This window comes from Eubalaena glacialis, chromosome 10, assembly GCF_028564815.1.
Source record: "Eubalaena glacialis isolate mEubGla1 chromosome 10, mEubGla1.1.hap2.+ XY, whole genome shotgun sequence".
Taxonomy (NCBI): domain Eukaryota; kingdom Metazoa; phylum Chordata; class Mammalia; order Artiodactyla; family Balaenidae; genus Eubalaena; species Eubalaena glacialis.
In genome coordinates, this window is record NC_083725.1 from 50,346,070 (window position 1) to 50,363,669 (window position 17,600).

General features: G+C 37.1%; 1 protein-coding gene across 1 annotated transcript in view; it reads right to left on the minus strand.

Annotated features, from left to right (window-relative positions):
- The window catches only part of HEPHL1 (hephaestin like 1), a 97,116-nt gene that overhangs the window by 61,974 nt on the left and 17,542 nt on the right, over positions 1 to 17,600 (minus strand). Inside the window, exons 2-4 of the mRNA XM_061202701.1 lie at positions 14,352 to 14,596; positions 5,125 to 5,337; positions 4,319 to 4,498 (exon numbers count right to left, since the gene is read on the minus strand). Coding sequence (XP_061058684.1) covers positions 4,319 to 4,498; positions 5,125 to 5,337; positions 14,352 to 14,596 — 638 coding nt within the window. The remainder of the gene's footprint in view (positions 1 to 4,318; positions 4,499 to 5,124; positions 5,338 to 14,351; positions 14,597 to 17,600) is intronic.

Here is a 17,600-nt window from a genome sequence, read left to right on the forward strand (position 1 = left end):
CTTTTTTATGGCTGAACAATATTCTATTATTATATACCACAATTTCTTTATCCATTCATCCATCAATGGACACTTAGGCTGTTTCCATATATTGGCTATTGTAAATAATGCTGCAATGAACATGGGGGGTGCATATATCTTTTTGAATTAGTGTTTTCATTTTCTTCAGGTAAATACCCAGGAGCAGAATTGCTGGATCATATGGTAGGTTTATTTTTAGTTTTTTTAAGGAAACTCCATACTGTTTTTCATAGTGGTTGTACCAATTTACACTTATTTCTTGTCTTTTTTTTTTTAATTTTTATTTATTTATTTATGGCCGTGTTGGGTCTTCATTTCTGTGCGAGGGCTTTCTCTAGTTGTGGCAAGTGGGGTCCACTCTTCATCGCGGTGCACGGGCCTCTCATTATCGCGGCCTCTCTTGTTGCGGAGCACAGGCTCCCGATGCACAGGCTCAGTAATTGTGTCTCACGGGCCTAGTTGCTCCGTGGCATGTGGGATCTTCCCAGACCAGGGTTCGAACCCGTGTCCCCTGCATTGACAGGCAGATTCTCAACCACTGCGCCACCAGGGAAGCCCTTCTTGTCTTTTTGATAATAGCCATTCTAACAGGTATGATGTGATATCTCGTGGGGTTTTTTTGTTTGTTTGTTTTTAATATTTATTTATTTATTTGGCTGTGCCAGGTCTTAGTTGCAGCATGTGGGATCTTTTTTTTTTTTTTTTTTAGTTGCAGCATGCATGTGGGATCTAGTTCCCTGACCAGGGATCGAACCCAGGCCCCCTGCATTGGGAGCTCAGAGTCTTAACCACTGGACCACAGGGAAGTCCCTCTCATTGTGATCTTGATCTGCATTTCCTGATGAGTAATGATGTTGAGCATCTTTTCACATACCTATTGGCCATCTCTATTTCTTCTTTAGAAAAATATCTATTCAGATCTTCTGCTCATTTTTTAAAAATAAGATTGTTTGGCTTTTTGCTATTGAGTTGTATGAGTTGTTTATATATTTGGATATTAGTTTCTTATCAGATATACAATTTACAAATATTTTCTCCCATTCAGTCCATTGTCTTTTCATTTCGTTGATGGTTTCCTTTGCTGTGCAGAAGTTTTTAGTTTGATGTAGTCCCACTTGTTTATTTTTGCTTTTGTTGCTTTTGCTTTTGGTGTCAGATTAAAAAAATCATTACCAAGACCTATGTCAAGGAGCTCACCACCTATGTTTTCTTCTAGGAGTTCTATAATTTCAGATCTTATATTCAAGTCTTTAATCCAATTTGAGTTAATATTTGTGTATGTGTGTAAGACAGTGGTCCAGCTTCATTCTTTTGTATATGGCTGTTCAATTTTCCCAGCACCATTTATTGACGAGACTGTCCTTTTCCTCCTGTATATTCTTACATGGGTTTATTTCAGGGCTCTCTATTCTGTTCCATTGATCTCTGTGTCTGTTTTTATGCCAATATCATACTGTGTTAATTACTATGTTTTTGTAATATCATTTAAAATCAAGGAGCACGCTGCCTCTAGCTTTGTTCTTTCTCAAGATTGCTTTGGCTATTCAGGGTTTTTTGTGGTTCCATACAAATTTTTGGATTGTTCTATTTCTCTAAAAAATACCATTGGGATTTTAATAGAGATTGCATTGTGTCTATAGATTGCTTTGTGTAGTATGAACATTTTAACAATATTAATTCATTCAATCCATGGACACAGAATATCTTTCCATTTATTTGTGTCTTCTTAAATTTTTTTTTATTAATGTCATAGTTTTCAATATATGATTTTTTCACCTCCTTGGTTAAATTTATTCCTAGGTATTTTATTCCTTTTGAGGCAGTTGTAAGTGAGATTGTTTTCTTAACTTCTCTTTCTGATAATTCATTATTAGTGTAAAGAACTGCAACAGATTTTTGTGTATTGATTTTATATCCCTCAAATTTACTTAACTTATTCGTTCTAACAGTTTTTTGGAGCCTTTGGGGTTTTCTATATATAGTATCATGTCATCTGCAAATAGTGAGTTACTTCTTCCTTTCGGATTTGGATGAATTTATTTCTTTTCCTTCCCTAATTGCTCTGGCTTCGACTTCCAATGCTATGTTGAATAAAAGTGGCAGCAGTGCACATCCTTCTCTTGTTCCTGATATTAGAGGATTAGCTTTCACCTTTTCACCATTGAGTATAACGTTAGCTGTGGGCTTGTCATATATGGTCTTTATTATGTTGAAGTATTTTCCCTTTATACTCTCTTTGTTAAGAGTTTTTATTATAAATGGATGTTGAATTTTGTCACATGCTTTCTCTGTGTCTATTGTGATGATCATATGATTTTTATCCTTCATTTTGTTACTGTGGTATATCACTTTAATGGATTTGTGGAAGCTGAACCATACTTTCATGGTTAAAATCCCATGGATTAATAAATCCCACTTAATCACAGTGTATGAACCTTTTAATGTATTGTTGAATTTGGCTTGCTGATATTTTGTTGAGGACTTTTGCATCTGTGTTCATCAGGAATATTGGCCTGTATTTTTTCTTTTTCTGTGTGACATCCTTGTCCGCTTTTGGTATCAGCACAATTCTGGCTTCATAAAACATGTTTGGAAGAGTTTCTCCTTCTATTTTTTGGAAGATTTTGAGAAGAATTGGTATTAATTCTTCTTTGAATGTTTGGTGGAATTAACCAGTGAAGCCATCTGTTTCCTGGACTTTTGTTTGTCGGAAGGTTTTTGATTACTGATTCAATCTCCTTGCTATGTCATTCTGATTCAGTCTTGGTAGGTTGTATGGTTCTTATCCATTTCTTATAGGTTATCCAATTTGTTGGCATATACTTGTTCATAGTAGTCTCTTATGATCCTTCTTATTTCTGTGGTATCAGTTATAATATCTCATCTTTCATCTCTGATTTTATTTATTTGAGACCTTTCTCTTTTTTTCTTAGTGAGTCTAGTTAAAGGTTTGTTAATTTTGTTTATCTTCTCAAAGAACCAGATCTTAGTTTTATTGATGTTTTTTATTGTCTTTTTAGTATCTATTTCACTTATTTCTGCTCTAATCTTTGTTATTTCCTTCCTTCTAGTAACTTTGGGCTTAATTTGTTCTTTTTCTAGTTCTCTGAGGTGTAAATTAGGTTGCTTACTTGAAACTTTTTTTGTTTCTTGAGGTAGGCATTTATCACTATGAACTTCCCTCTTAGAACTGCTTTTGCTGCATCCCATAAATTTTGTTACATTACATTTCCATTTTCATTTGTTTCAAGTTTTAAAAAAATTTCTCTTTTGATTTCTTCTTCAATATGTTGGTTGTTCAGTAACATGCTGTTTAATCTCCACATGTTTGTGAATTTTCCAGTTTTCTTCATGTAATTAATTTCTAGTTTCATATCATTGTGGTCAGAAAAGATGCTTGATATAATTTCAATCCTCTTAAATTTCTTAAGACTTGTTTTATGGCCTAACATATCTATCTTGGAAAATGTTCCATGTGCACTTAAGAAGAATGTGTATCCTGTTGTTTTTGGATGGAATGTTCTATAAGTATCTGTTAAGTCCATCTAATCTAACATATTGTTTAAGGCTAAAGTTTCCTAACTGATTTTCTTTCTGGATACCTACATTGATATAAGTGGGGTATTAAAGTACTTTACTATTATTGTATTGCTGTCTATTTCTCCCTTTATGTTTGTTAATATTTGCTTTATATATTTAAGTGCTTCTGTGTTGGGTGCACAAATATTTTAAATGTTATATCTTCTTGTTGGATTAACCATTATGTAACACCCTTCTTATTATAGTCTTTGTTTTAAAGTCAATTTAAAGTCTAAGTGTAGCTATTCCAACTTTCTTTTGGTTTCCATTTGCATGGAATAGTTTTTCCATCCCTTCAGTGTCAGTCTATGTGTGTCCTTACAACTAAAGTGTGTCTCTTGTACGTAGTATATAGATGGGTTTTGGTGGGGGTTTTTTTGTTTTTTTTTTTAACCCATTCAGCCCCTTTATGTCTTTTGAATGGAGAATTTAGTCCATTTACATTTAAAGGTATTATTGATACGTATGTGCTTATTTCCATTTTGTTAATTGCTGTCAGTTTTTGTAGTTCCTCTCTGTTCCTTTCTTCTTCTCTTGCTCTCTTTCTTTGTTTTAGGTTCTGACAGGTATTATGTTTCATCACTTTCTTATTATTCTCATTACAAAGTTATAAGTCTTGGAAAACTAGGTTTAATATTTCTGTGTGTTCTGTATCCCATGTAGTGCCAGATACACAAAAGGCAGTCGGTATGTACTTGATAACATGAGAGGCACTCACCATGCATTTTGTTACTCCTCTGGAAAACAGCATCTTCTTTGTCAACTGAATCAGGGTCAGTGCAGAAATGTCTGATATTTTCCTCAAGGTACCAGCTTTGATTCTCATCCACAAGAGTAAACATTATAACAAACTCTTGATCCACATCAGTCCTTGTCCCTGAATATTTATGCAGGATACCTATCAGGCACATTCAAAAGAGTAAGAAAAAAATTCAAAGTGGACAAAATCAAGATGAGCTTTTCTTCCTGCCAATGGTATCAGGTAAGTTTGAAAGACCTACATGTACAAGAGTAACCCACAACATTAAATCAGTGAAAGGCTTTGATGGAAATGATAAAACCATAGAAAACTCATAAAACAGAAATCCTCACAACAACAGACTTGGAAACCTGGCTGTCCTTAAAGGAAATATACTTTATTGACAGAGCACAGATACACTAAATCAATTAATAGGGAATAAAATAGCAAAGTGATTATGTGGGTGAAATAATAAAGCAAAAGCATTCCTGGTCATCTGACTACATTTTACACTTTCTATGTGTGGTGTCAGTGTGTATTTTTTTAAAGCACATAAGTTTCAGAATGCTATGATTTTTTTAGGCAGAAGCCTGAATTATTGTCCCTGTTATGGATCTTCTGTGTTAGAAGAATTTCTTTAATCTTACAGAAAGTTTGGAAGAAGAGGCACACTCTGTGTGAAGCAAGGGAGGTAGGCAAGACAAGACCTGAAGACTATATACACTTTTCAACACACCTGGGATTAGGCTCCTAGGGACAGAGAGGGTGGGGAAGAGACATCTTACCCTCTTTGCACACCAGCAGTGGGCCAATTAGCCCAGAGCAGATGTCCTTAGGGGCGTCAATGTGCGAATGGTACACCCAGGTCAGGCAATTTGCATCTGCTGGGGCAGGAGCATATTCTTCTCTCACTGGCCAGACATAGGTATAGTTTTTGCCAGGAGGAACATTGTCATCATCCTTGTTCCTTCCAGATGTTCCATCTGGGTACAGGGCTCCTTCCAAGAAAATATAAAACATAGTTAAAATGCAGAGATCACGCACTATAGTGGAAAGAGCTAGAGCTTTGAAATCAAACACACATGAATTAAAATTTATTTGCTATGGGACTTGAGGCTAGTTACTTAAATTCTGACTGCCTTGGTTTTCTACCAGTAAAGCTGGAATGTTTATATCTACCCCCACAGAGATGTAAGAACTACATGAGACAGTGTATATGAAGTGTCCTGCACAGAGCCAGATGTTTAATAAATATTCATGAAGACCCCTTCTGACAGGCCTCCCGTACCAATCAGGAAGACTTCAATCTACTTCACTTAACATCAACTGAAGAAGGAAAGGAGAAGCAGCAGAAGAAATAACAAACACTTCTTGGGCACTTACTACACATTCAGCACCTAAATTTGAGACCTGAGAGATTTTGGGTCTCATGAAAAAGATCTGCTCACCTCAAAGCTAAGCAGGTATAGAGGTGACCACTCAACAGCCAGGCTTAAAAATAAAAACAAGGGAAAAAAAGAGCAGAAATCTTAGTGGCCAACACACTATAAGGAATACAGATTTCACAGGTTTAACCCAGACAAGTTACTAAACAAAAAAGCAAGTAACATAAACAAACTTGGATGATGGAGGGATCAGAATCCAGAATCCAAATTTGCTACAGTATATTCTCAATAATTTCCAGTTTTCAACAAGAAAAACAACAGCCACAACAAAATGAGACATGCAAAGAAATAAGAAAGTGTGATCCATACTCAAGGGGAAAAAAAGCAGCCAATAGAAACTATCTCTAAGTGCTTCTAGGTATTGAATTCAGCAGATAGACTTTAAAACAGCTATTATAAATATATTCAAGCAACTGAAAGAAACTATGTTTAAATAATTAAAAGAAAGTAGGACAAATTATTCAACAAATAGAGAATCTCAATAAGGAGATAAAATTTATACATTAAAAAAGAGAACCAAGTTGGAGTTTTGACATTAAAACGTACAATAAACGAAATAAAATATTCACTAGAGAGGCTTGGCAACATATTCAAGATGGCAAAAGAATCAGTGAACTTGAAGAGACATAGACAGAATTATCCTCTCTGAAAAAGAGAGGGTTAAAAAAAAAGATTGACGAAAATAAACAGAACCTCAGAGACGTATGGGACTAAATCAAGTATATTAACATGTGTGTAATGTAGTCTGCCAAAGGAGAGGAGAAAGAAATGGGGGCAGAAAAAAATATTTGAAGAAATAATTGCAGAAATTTTTACCAAATTTGATGAAAAACATTAACTTACATATCAAAGGAGCACAACAAACCACAAGTAGAATAAATACAAAGAATTCATACACAAATATATTGTTGTCAAGCTGTTGGGGAAGAAAAAAAGGCAAAGAGAAACGATCACATACTAGGGAGCCACAATCTGATTAACAGTTGACTTCCCATTTAAATATTTGATATGAGAAGACAGTGGGATGACATACTAAAAGTGCTAGAGGAAAAATACCAACCAAGAATACTACATCCAGCAAAACTAGCCTCAAAAAAATAAGGCAAAATAAAGATGCTCTAGATAAGCAAAGATAAGTGAGTTTGTTGCTAGCAGACCTGTCTTACAAGTAATACTAAAAGAGTCTTTCAGACTAAAGGGAAATAACACCAGAGAATGTGAATCCACAGAAAGAAGTGGAAAGCACCAAAAATAGGAAAAATGGGAGTTAATATAAAAGATTCTATAAATATATTTTTCCTTTTTTATCCTAACTTCTTTAAAATTCATAAGATAATATACAGTTCCAAGTATAACATCACATTGTTGGGTTTACAGAGAGAGAGAGATGTAATGACAATATAACAATAATAGCACAAAAGAGGTGAGTGAGAATGATGCTCTGTTGGAGTTAAGCTTTTATATATTTCCAGAATTAAGTAGGTAAAAAATATGAAGTATACTGTGATATGTTAAAATGCATATTACAATCCATAGGTCAACCAATAAGAAAAGAACTCAAAATAAATAGTTGAAAAATCAACAGAGAAATATACATAGTAGATTTTAAAATATTGTTTTACACCAAAGAAGACAGTAAAGGAAGAACAGGGGAATAAAAAGACAGAATGCATATAGAAAATAATTAGCAAAATAAGTGTAGCTCAAACCAATCAATAATTACATTAAATGTGAATGGTCTAAACACTTCAATCGATATGCAGAGACTGTCAAATTGGACAAAGAAGTAACATCCAACTATATGCAGTCTATATTTTAGATTCAAAAACGCAAATAGATTGAAAGCAAAAGAATGCAAATAGCAACAATATGAGAGCTGAAGTGGCTCTCAATAACAGACAAACTAGATTTTAAGACAAGAAATGTAACTAGAGACAAAGTTAGATATTTCATAATGATAAAAGAGTCAATATATCAGGAAGATAAAACAATTATAAAGGTATTCATACCTAACAAGAGTCTCAAAACACATAAAGCAAAAACTGACATAACTGAAAGGAGAAATAAACAACTCAACAGTAATTGTTAGAGATTTCAATACCCTTCTCTAAATAACTGGTAGAAAAACTAGGCAGAAAATCAGCAAGGATATAGAAGACTTCAACAATGCTGTCAAACAACTCAACCTAACTGATACCTATAGAATATTCCACCCAATGACTGCAGAATACACCTTCTTTACAAGGGCACATGGAACATTCTTCAGGATAGAAAATAAGCTACACATAAAATAAATCTCAATAATTTAAAAGGAATGATACTTCCATCCAAAAACAACAGAATACACTTTCTGCTCAAGTGCACATGGAACATTCTCCAGGATAGAGCACATTTTGGGTCACAAATCAAGCCTCGGTAAATTTAAGAAAATTAAAATCACATCACGCATCTTTTCTGACCACAATGCTATGAGACTAGATATCAATTACAGGAAAAAACTGTAAAAAAATACAAACACATGGAGGCTAAACAATATGCTACTAGACAACCAAGAGATCACTGAAGAAATCAAAGAGGAAATTAAGAAATACTTAGAAAAAAATGACAATGAATACACGATGAACCAAAACCTATGGGATGCAGCAAAAGCAGTTCTAAGAGGGTAGTTTATAGCAATACAATCCTACCTCAAGAAAAAAGAAAAATCTCAAATAAACAGCCTAACCTTACACCTAAAGCAATTAGAGAAAGAAGAACAAAAATCCCCAAAGTTAGCAGAAGGAAAGAAAATAAAAATCAGATCAGAAATAAAGGAAAAAGAAATGAAGGCAACAATAGCAAAGATAAATAAAACTAAAAGCCAGTTCTTTGAGAAGATAAACAAAATTCATAAACCATTAACCAGACTCATCAAGAAAAAAAGGAGAAGACTCAAATCAACAGAATTAGAAATGAAAAAGGAGAAGTAACAACTGACACCACAGAATTACAAAGGATCATGAGAGACTACTACAAGCAACTATATGCCAATAAAATGGACAACCTGGAAGAAATGGACAAATTCTTAGAAAAATACAGCCTTCCAAGACTGAACCAGGAAGAAATAGAAAACATGAACAGACCAATCACAAGCACTGAGATTGAAAATGTGATTAAAAATCTTCCAACAAACAAAAGCCCAGGGCCAGATGGCTTCACAGGCGAATTCTATCAAACATTTAGAGAAGAGTTAACACCTATCATTCCAGACTCTTCCAAAATATAGCAGAGGGAGGAACACTCCCAAACTCATTCTACAAGGTCACCATCACCCTGACACCAAAACCAAAGATGTCACAAAAAAGAAAACTACAGGCCAATATCATTGATGAACATAGATGCAAAAATCCTCAACAAAATACTAGCAAACAGAATCCAACAGCACATTAAAAGCATCATACACCATGATCAAGTGGGGTTTATCCCAGTAATGCAAGGATTCTTCAATATACGCAAATCAATCAATGTGATACACCATATTAACCATTGAAGGATTAAAATCATATGATAATCTCAATAGATGCAGAAAAAGCTTTTGACAAAATTCCACACCCATTTATGATAAACGGGTGGGCATAGAGGGAACCTACCTTAACATAATAAAAGCCATATATGACAAACCCACAGCCAACGTCATTCTCAATGGTGAAAAACTGAAAGCATTTCCTCTAAGATCAGGGACAAGACAAGGATATCCACTCTCACCACTGTTATTCAACATAGTTTTGGAAGTTTTAGCCACAGCAATCAAAGAAGAAAAGGAAATAAAAGGAAACCAAATCGGAAAAGAGGAAGTAAAACTGTCACTGATGCAGATGACATGATACTATACATAGAGAATCCTAAAAATACTACCAGAAAGCAACTAGAGCTAAATAATGAATTTGGTAAAGTTGCAGGATACAAAATTAATGCACAGAAATTTCTTGCATTCCTATACACTGATGATGAAAAATCTGAAAGAGAAATTAAGAAAACACTCCCATTTACCATTGCAACAAAAAGAATAAAATACCAGGAATAAACCTACCTAAGGAGGCAAAAGACCTGTATGCAGAAAACTATGACACTAATGAAAGAAATCAAAGATGATACAAACAGATGGAAAGATATACCGTGTTCTTGGATTGGAAGAATCAAAATTGTGAAAATGACTATACTACCCAAAGCAATCTACAGATTCAATGCAATCTCTATCAAGTTACTAATGGCATTTTTCACAGGACTAGAACAAAAAATTTTACAATTTGTATGTAAAAGTCTTTACAAAAGACCCCAAATAGCCAAAGCAATCTTGAGAAAGAAAAACAGAGCTGGAGGAATCAGGCTCCCTGACTTCAGACTATACTACAAAGCTACAGTAATCAAGACAGTATGGTACTGGCACAAAAACAGAGATATAGATCAATGGAACAGGATAGAAAACCCAGAGATAAACCCACGCACCTATGGTCATCTTTGACAAAAGAGGTAAGAATAAACAATGGAGAAAAGATAGCCTCTTCAATAAGTGGTGCTGGGAAAACTAGACAACTACATGTAAAAGAATGAAGTTAGAACACTTCTTAACACCATACACAAAAATAAACTCAGAATGGATCAAAGACCTAAATGTAAGGCCAGACACTATAAAACTCTTAGAGGAAAACATAGGCAAAACACTCTATGACATAAATCACAGCAAGATCTTTTTTGACCCACCTCCTAGAGTAATGGAAATAAAATCAAACACAGACAAATGGGACCTAATGAAACTTAAAAGGTTTTGCACAGCAAAGGAAGCCATACACAAAACGAAAAAAACAACCCACAGAATGGGAGAAAGTATTTGCAAATGAAGAGACCGACAAGGGATTAATCTCCAAAATATACAAACAGCTTATGCAGCTCAATATCAAAAAAACCAAACAATCCAATCAAAGAATGGGAAGAAGATCTAAATAGACATTTCTCCAAAGAAGACATATGGATGGCCAAAAAACACATGAAAAGATGCTCAACATTGCTAATTATTAGAAAAATGCAAATTGAAACTACAGTGAGGTATCATCTCACACCAGTCAGAATGGCCATGATCAAAAAGTCTACAAACAATAAATGCTAGAGAGGGTGTGGAGAAAAGGGATCATCCTGCACTATTGGTGAGAATGTAAATTGGTGTAGCCACTGTGGAGAAGAGTTTGGAGTTTTCTTTAAAAACTAAATATAGAACTACCATATGATCCAGGAATCCCACTCCTGGGCATATATCCGGAGAAAACTATATTTGAAAAGATACATGCACTCCAATGTTCATTGCAGCACTATTTACAATAGCCAGGACATGGAAACAACCTAAATGTCCATAGACACAGGAATGGATAAAGAAGATGTTGTACATATATACACTGGAATGTTACTCAACCATAAAAAAGAACGAAATAATTCCATTTGCAGCAACATGGATGGACCTAGAGATTATCATACTAAGTGAAGTAAGTCAGATGAAGACAAATATCATAAGATATCACTGGGCTTCCCTGGTGGCACAGTGGTTGAGAGTCTGCCTGCTAATGCAGGGGACACGGGTTGGAGCCCTGATCTGGGAAGATCCCACAAGCCGCGGAGCAGCTGGGCCCGTGAGCCACAACTACTGAGCCTGCGCATCTGCAGCTTGTGCTCTGCAACAAGAGAAGCCACGATAGTGAGAGGCCCATGCACCGCGATGAAGAGTGGCCCCCGCACCGCGATGAGGAGTGGCCCCCGCTCGCTGCAACTAGAGAAAGCCCTCGCACAGAAACGAAGACCCAACACAGCCAAAAATAAATAAATAAATAAATTTATAAAAAAAAAAAGATATCACTTATATGTGGAATCTAAAGAAAATGATAGAAAATTTGAAACTTATTTACAAAACAGAAACAGACTCACAGACTTCAGAAACAAACATATCGTCACCGAAGGGGAAGTGTGGAGGGGGGATAAATAAGGAGTTCGGGATTAACACATACACACTACTATATATAAAATAGATAGTCAACAAGGACCTACTATATAGCACAGGGAACTTTACTCAGTATTCTGTAATAACCTATATGGGAAAATAATCTGAAAAAAAATGGCTATATGTGTATGTATAATTGAATCACTTACCTGTACACCTGAAACTAACATAACATTGTAAATCAACTACACCCCAATATAAAATAAAGATTAAATTTTTAAAAATCCAGTACTTATCAAATTAAAAACTCTCAAACCAGGAATAGACGGGAACTTCCTTCTAAGAATAATCCACATCTAACATCATGCTTAATGTGAGGGAAACTGCATGCTTTCTTCCTATGACTGGGAACAGGGCAAGAATGTTTGCTCTTGCCACTGTTATTAAATATTGTCCTGAAAGTTCTAGCCAGTGCAATAAGCCAAAGAAAAAACTAAGTTATACCCATTGGTAAGGAAGAAATAAAACGTTATATTCATAGTGACATGATTCTGTATTTAGAAAATTCCAAGGAACCCTTTAAACATCTACTAATAAACAAATTTAACAAGATAGTAGGATTCAAGATAAATATATAAAACTCAATTGTATTTCTACACACAAGTAACAAACAATCAAAAAATGAAATTAACAAAACTATTCCATTTGTAACAGTATCAGAAAGAATAAGATATTTCTGAATAAATTTAACAAAAGAAATGCAAATCTTGTACACTAAAAACTAAGACATTGTTTAGAGACAATAAAAGTCTAAATTCCATGTTCAGATTGAAAGACTCAATATTGTCAAGATGGCAATTCATCTTTTAAATGCAGATGACAATTTCCCCCCAACTGATTGATAAAACTCAATGGAATCCTAATCAAAACCTGGCTGATGTTTTGTGGGTTTTTTTGGTAAAAATTAACAAGTTCATCTGATATTTATATGGAAATGCAAAGGACTTAGAGTAGCTAAAAAGTCTTGAGAAGAGCAAAGTTGGAGGATTTATGCAACCCAATTTCAAAACTTACTATAAATTCGTAGTAATCAAGACAGTGTGGTGTTGGTGCAAGGGTAAGCACACAGATCAGGGGAACAGAATTGAGAGCCCCGAAATAAACCCTTATACTCATAGTTATTGATTTTCAACTATAGCCTACGAATCATTTATCTTCTATTCCCAGGACCCACAGTCAGTCTCTGGCACCTGGTGGGCACTCAGTGGAAGTATCATGAAGGTAATGAATTTTACGTGCTCACCTTCACCTACTCAGAACTAACCAAATCTGGGACCGAGAGCTTTGCTGCACTTCGGATGGAGGTAAAGCACCAAGAACAAAGGGCACTCCTAATCTTGTGTCCATCATCAGAGGTGTCTCCTCTGGCTGCTTAGACAGACCTGTCTATGGCAACTCCCAGGCAAGTTTGGCTGCCTTAGGACAATAGTTAATAACCAGAAGCTCATCCTTGGTGATAAAGTAAGCTGCATCAGAGTTAATGGTGCTGTTCCTGGCATGTTCCTCAGAGCCAGGAGTGTAGCAGGTTTAGCATCATTTGACACATTCCACCTGGTCACGAGCAAGAATGAAATGAAAGATGTGAAAAATACTTCTGAAGACTGAGAAATACTTCCATCTCAAAAGCCTAAGATTGTTGCTTTAAAAAAATTTTTAACTTTAGGGAGTACTCAGGAAACTGTGCTATTGAAGCTATTTAAGTACAAACAAGAAGACAGGGATCGGGGACTTCCCTGGTGGCACGGTGGTTAATAATCTGCCTGCCAATGCAGGGGACACGGGTTCGAGCCCTGGTCCGGGAAGATCCAACATGCCGCGGAGCAACTAAGCCTGTGTGCCACAACTACTGAGCCTGCACTCTAGAGCCCTCGAGCCACAACTACTGAGCCCATGTGCCTAGAGCCCGAGCTCCACAACAAGAGAAGCCACTGCAATGAGAAGCCCGTGCACCGCAGTGAAGAGTAGCCCCCGCTCACCACGACTAGAGAAAGCCCGCACGCAGCAATGAAGACCCAGCGCAGCCTAAATAAATAAATAAACAAATAAATAAAATTAAAAAAAAAAAGAAGACAGGGATGCTTCAGAAAGGAAGCACCAAAGACAGTAGCCTTAAGCAGGGAAGTTGAGGTCCGCGTGCACTGAGACACCCTCCCCATAGCTGAGGCTGTTACTGGTGTTAGGACACAGGAATCCGTTGTGCACACTGCTCCTTATCCAACATGGGACCCAGTCAAGACTGATTGACAGGAAGGTTAGTGTGCTTCTGGGGCCGTGGTGGAGCATGTGTCAAGGGACGCCAACACCCAGTTCTGTAGCAACATAAACAAAAGTGAGAAAGAAGAGAGGAAGGAAATAGCGTAAGAAAAAGGAAAAAGAGAAAGAAAAGGTGGGGACAGATGGAGATGGGGTGAGGGGGAGGCAGGGAGAAGACAAAAGAACATGTGTAATCTTAGAATGCACTCTTAGAATCCCGTTCACTGTAACTGACAGTTGCCTTACTTAAGAAGGAGAGAGAAGACACCAATAATATAGGATTGATATTTACCTTCTGAATCTTTGTTGTAGAAAACGCCGTGTGGATGCAAGGAGTAGGGTCGGGAAGCAAAGTTCTTTAAATGGATGACAATCACATCACCCACTTCAGCTCTCAAGATGGGGCCCAAGAATCCAAGCCAGGGAGGTTTGGGGATCTCCGTGGAATAGGTCTCATCTGTGTAGTGTCTGTAAACAGCCTTTTTGTAAATACCGCCTATCCTGTTGGGTCCTCTTTCGAGAAATAAGGTTGCAAGTCTAAAAGTAAGAAGGAAAATATTTTATAATTGAAATTAAAAGAGAAATCCTAATAGCTTACCTTAATAGTCCATAAAGTACTTGTAAGCATGATTTCTCATTTTGGTGTTCACCAAAACCCTTCAGCCTCTGTAAAGTTGGTAAGATTATCCTCACTTTATTAGTGAGGAAATGGAGCCTAAGAGTTAAGTGACAAGCCAGAAACAAATAGTATTCACAACCAAACTAAAACAAAACCAAAATATTCTAAAATCACACTGTCCATTTGCCCTTTTTCATTCAACAAACACTTACTATGCACTTACCGCATTCTTAGTAGCAGTCTATGATCTAATAATGAAAAAATTAAGTAACTACACAGAGCAATATATGATTAAGTAAGTGCCAATTGAGTGGTTGATGCAATGGATATTGGCTCAGTTTTTCTAGGAATATATTTGTTCACAGAAGGAAAAGATCGCTGTGAGTCAAAGAGGTCAGAAAAACCTCATATAAAATGCAGAAATTAAGGAGAAGTAGGATTGGATAACAAAATGGAAAAGTTGAGGACACTAAGCAGGGACAGAGCATGAGCAACAAGGAGGAAGAAGTATGGGTGACATGGGGGGAAAGCAAGTTATAGGCTGGGGCAGAGTTCTGGAAGGTGAGTAGCGAGAAGTATGGATATGTGTAAAATCTGGGGAAAGACTGATAATGAACTTTATCATATGGTTATCATAGGTTGAAGAATTTAGAATTTAGAATTGATCTTGGAAGAACTGAGGACTCACTGAGGTTTTTCGTAAAACAGGTGACATGATAATCAGTATTTAGGAATGATCCTTATGGCAGTGGTGTGAAAGTTTTAGAGGAGTCAGGCAAAGGGGATAGCAAAGATGGGGGGCAGGGAGGTTGTCAGGATATTAGGAGGGTGTGACGCAATAGGAAAAAAAGGGATGGATATGAAAAAACAGAATTCTAGGACTTAATATGACCAGATGCCCTCCTGGGGTGAGAGGGATACTCAGTCCCGGGGTTTGGGAGCCTGACACAATAGCAACACTGGTGACACTATTTTGCAGGTGGTCATACCATCTTCTCCTGGGAGGTGGAACCCCCTTCCCCACTCTCAATCTATGTGATTAGTGCTCCAATCCCAGAAATACTGGCTTCTGCTTGAGCAATAACTCCTGGGTGCAGCCATTCCAATGAAGCTGAGGCAAGAGACAAGTCCCACTCTGGCACACACTCCTGCACACGTGCATGCTTTACTTCTCAGTCATTCAACAAACTGTAAGTATCTCAAGCCCTGTACTCAGTCCTGGGGATACAGAGAAAAAATGCAAAGACTTGAAGGAGCTCTCATTCTAGAAGGAAGAGTTATTGAAACCAAGCAGGACCCTATGGGGACTTACCAGTGACAGACCCCTGGTGTCTCCCACCTCTTGTTTGTAGAAAAGCTTTAGCCTCCTGGGCCTTCCCCAAGTTCCAAAGACCAAATTTAATCAGAGAAGTGAGAAAATGCAGAAACAAAGGAAAACAGTCAAGCAAGACAAAAGAATAGTTTAGCCATAAAACAAAGTCAAGGATTTTTAGTTCCTCCCCAGGTGCTATAGAAAATGTCCTGAGCCATATCCTTGAGTTGTTTTGCAGATACTAAAACCCCCACCAGGAGGAAGAAGTTAACTACATGCTGACCACCAGCACGTCAACCCCAAACCAGCTGGAACCAGGAGGCTGATGATATCGACTCCCGAAACACTACCATTACCTCACCACCAACCAATCAGAAGGAGGTACACAAGCTGATCACACACCCCTCGACCTCACCTTTAAAAACCCTTCCCTGAAAACCACTGGGGAATTTGGGTCTTTTGAGCATGAGCTGCCTGTTCTCTTTGCTTGGCCCCACATTGAGTGCCTTGCAATAAATGCTGTACTTTCCATCACCACAACCGGTATTAGTAGATTGGCTTTGCTGCGCATTGGGTACGTGGATCCAACGGTGCGGTAACATTATGAAAACACAGGCATGTAATCTTGATTGTAAGACAAATCAGATGAGGTTTCCTAGATGAACTAATGCCTAAATATGGTCTCAAAGAGCAAAGAAGAGTTACCCAAGCAAAGAAGATGGAAAGGGCTGATAGAGCAGACATTTTGCCAACTCTGCACCCACACTACATTCTTTGATCTAAGAGGACACCTTTCCCATTCTCATTCTATATATGCTTTGGGTGGGGCACCACACCCACCTCCAGCAATGGAGCAAGTGACTCACCCTAACCCATTAGCACACCAAGCCCCCTCATACATTGGTGGAGGGAGGGCTTGTGATCCAGGCCTCGACAATTGATGTAATTCTTCCAACCAAGCCACCCTGGACCACAGTGATTAGTTCAGGGACAGCTATAGAGTGGCTGATTTCTTCAATCCAAGGGAAACTAGGGACCTGTGAAGGATCTCTTTTTTGTGCACTTGGAACTGGGGATGTGAGTCTAGAGCTTCTGGCAACCATATGGCTAATCCAAGGAGAGAATCTGCCGGAAACTTGTACGTTCCTCTAATCTCTTAAATTTTGCTATTTACTTCTTCCCTCTAATCAACTCCTACTTGCTTCCATCATGATATTCCTCTTCATTTTTCTCTTTCCCATTTATTGCATTTTCTATTCTCTTTTATTCACTTACAATAATTCAATCATTCATTTAAAAAAATATATTAGGCACCTACCAGGTGTCATTCAGCACTTCTCTTTCTACTCTTCTGTGCTACCCCCAATCTTTTTCCATTTGTTTTTTTTTTTCTCTTTCAAATTCTTCCCAATAGAAACTTATCCCAGCCTTTCCTAGAGGGTGTGATCCAGTGTTTTTAACAGAGTAATCAGGCAACCCACCATGGGTCAGAATGAGCAATTCTTGCAGTTCTGTTCATTCCAGGTCCACAAAGAGTGTCAGAGTAATTCTATGAGGGCTAGACCAGTTGGATGTAAAAGACCTAAGAAGATCTGCTCTATGACATTGCA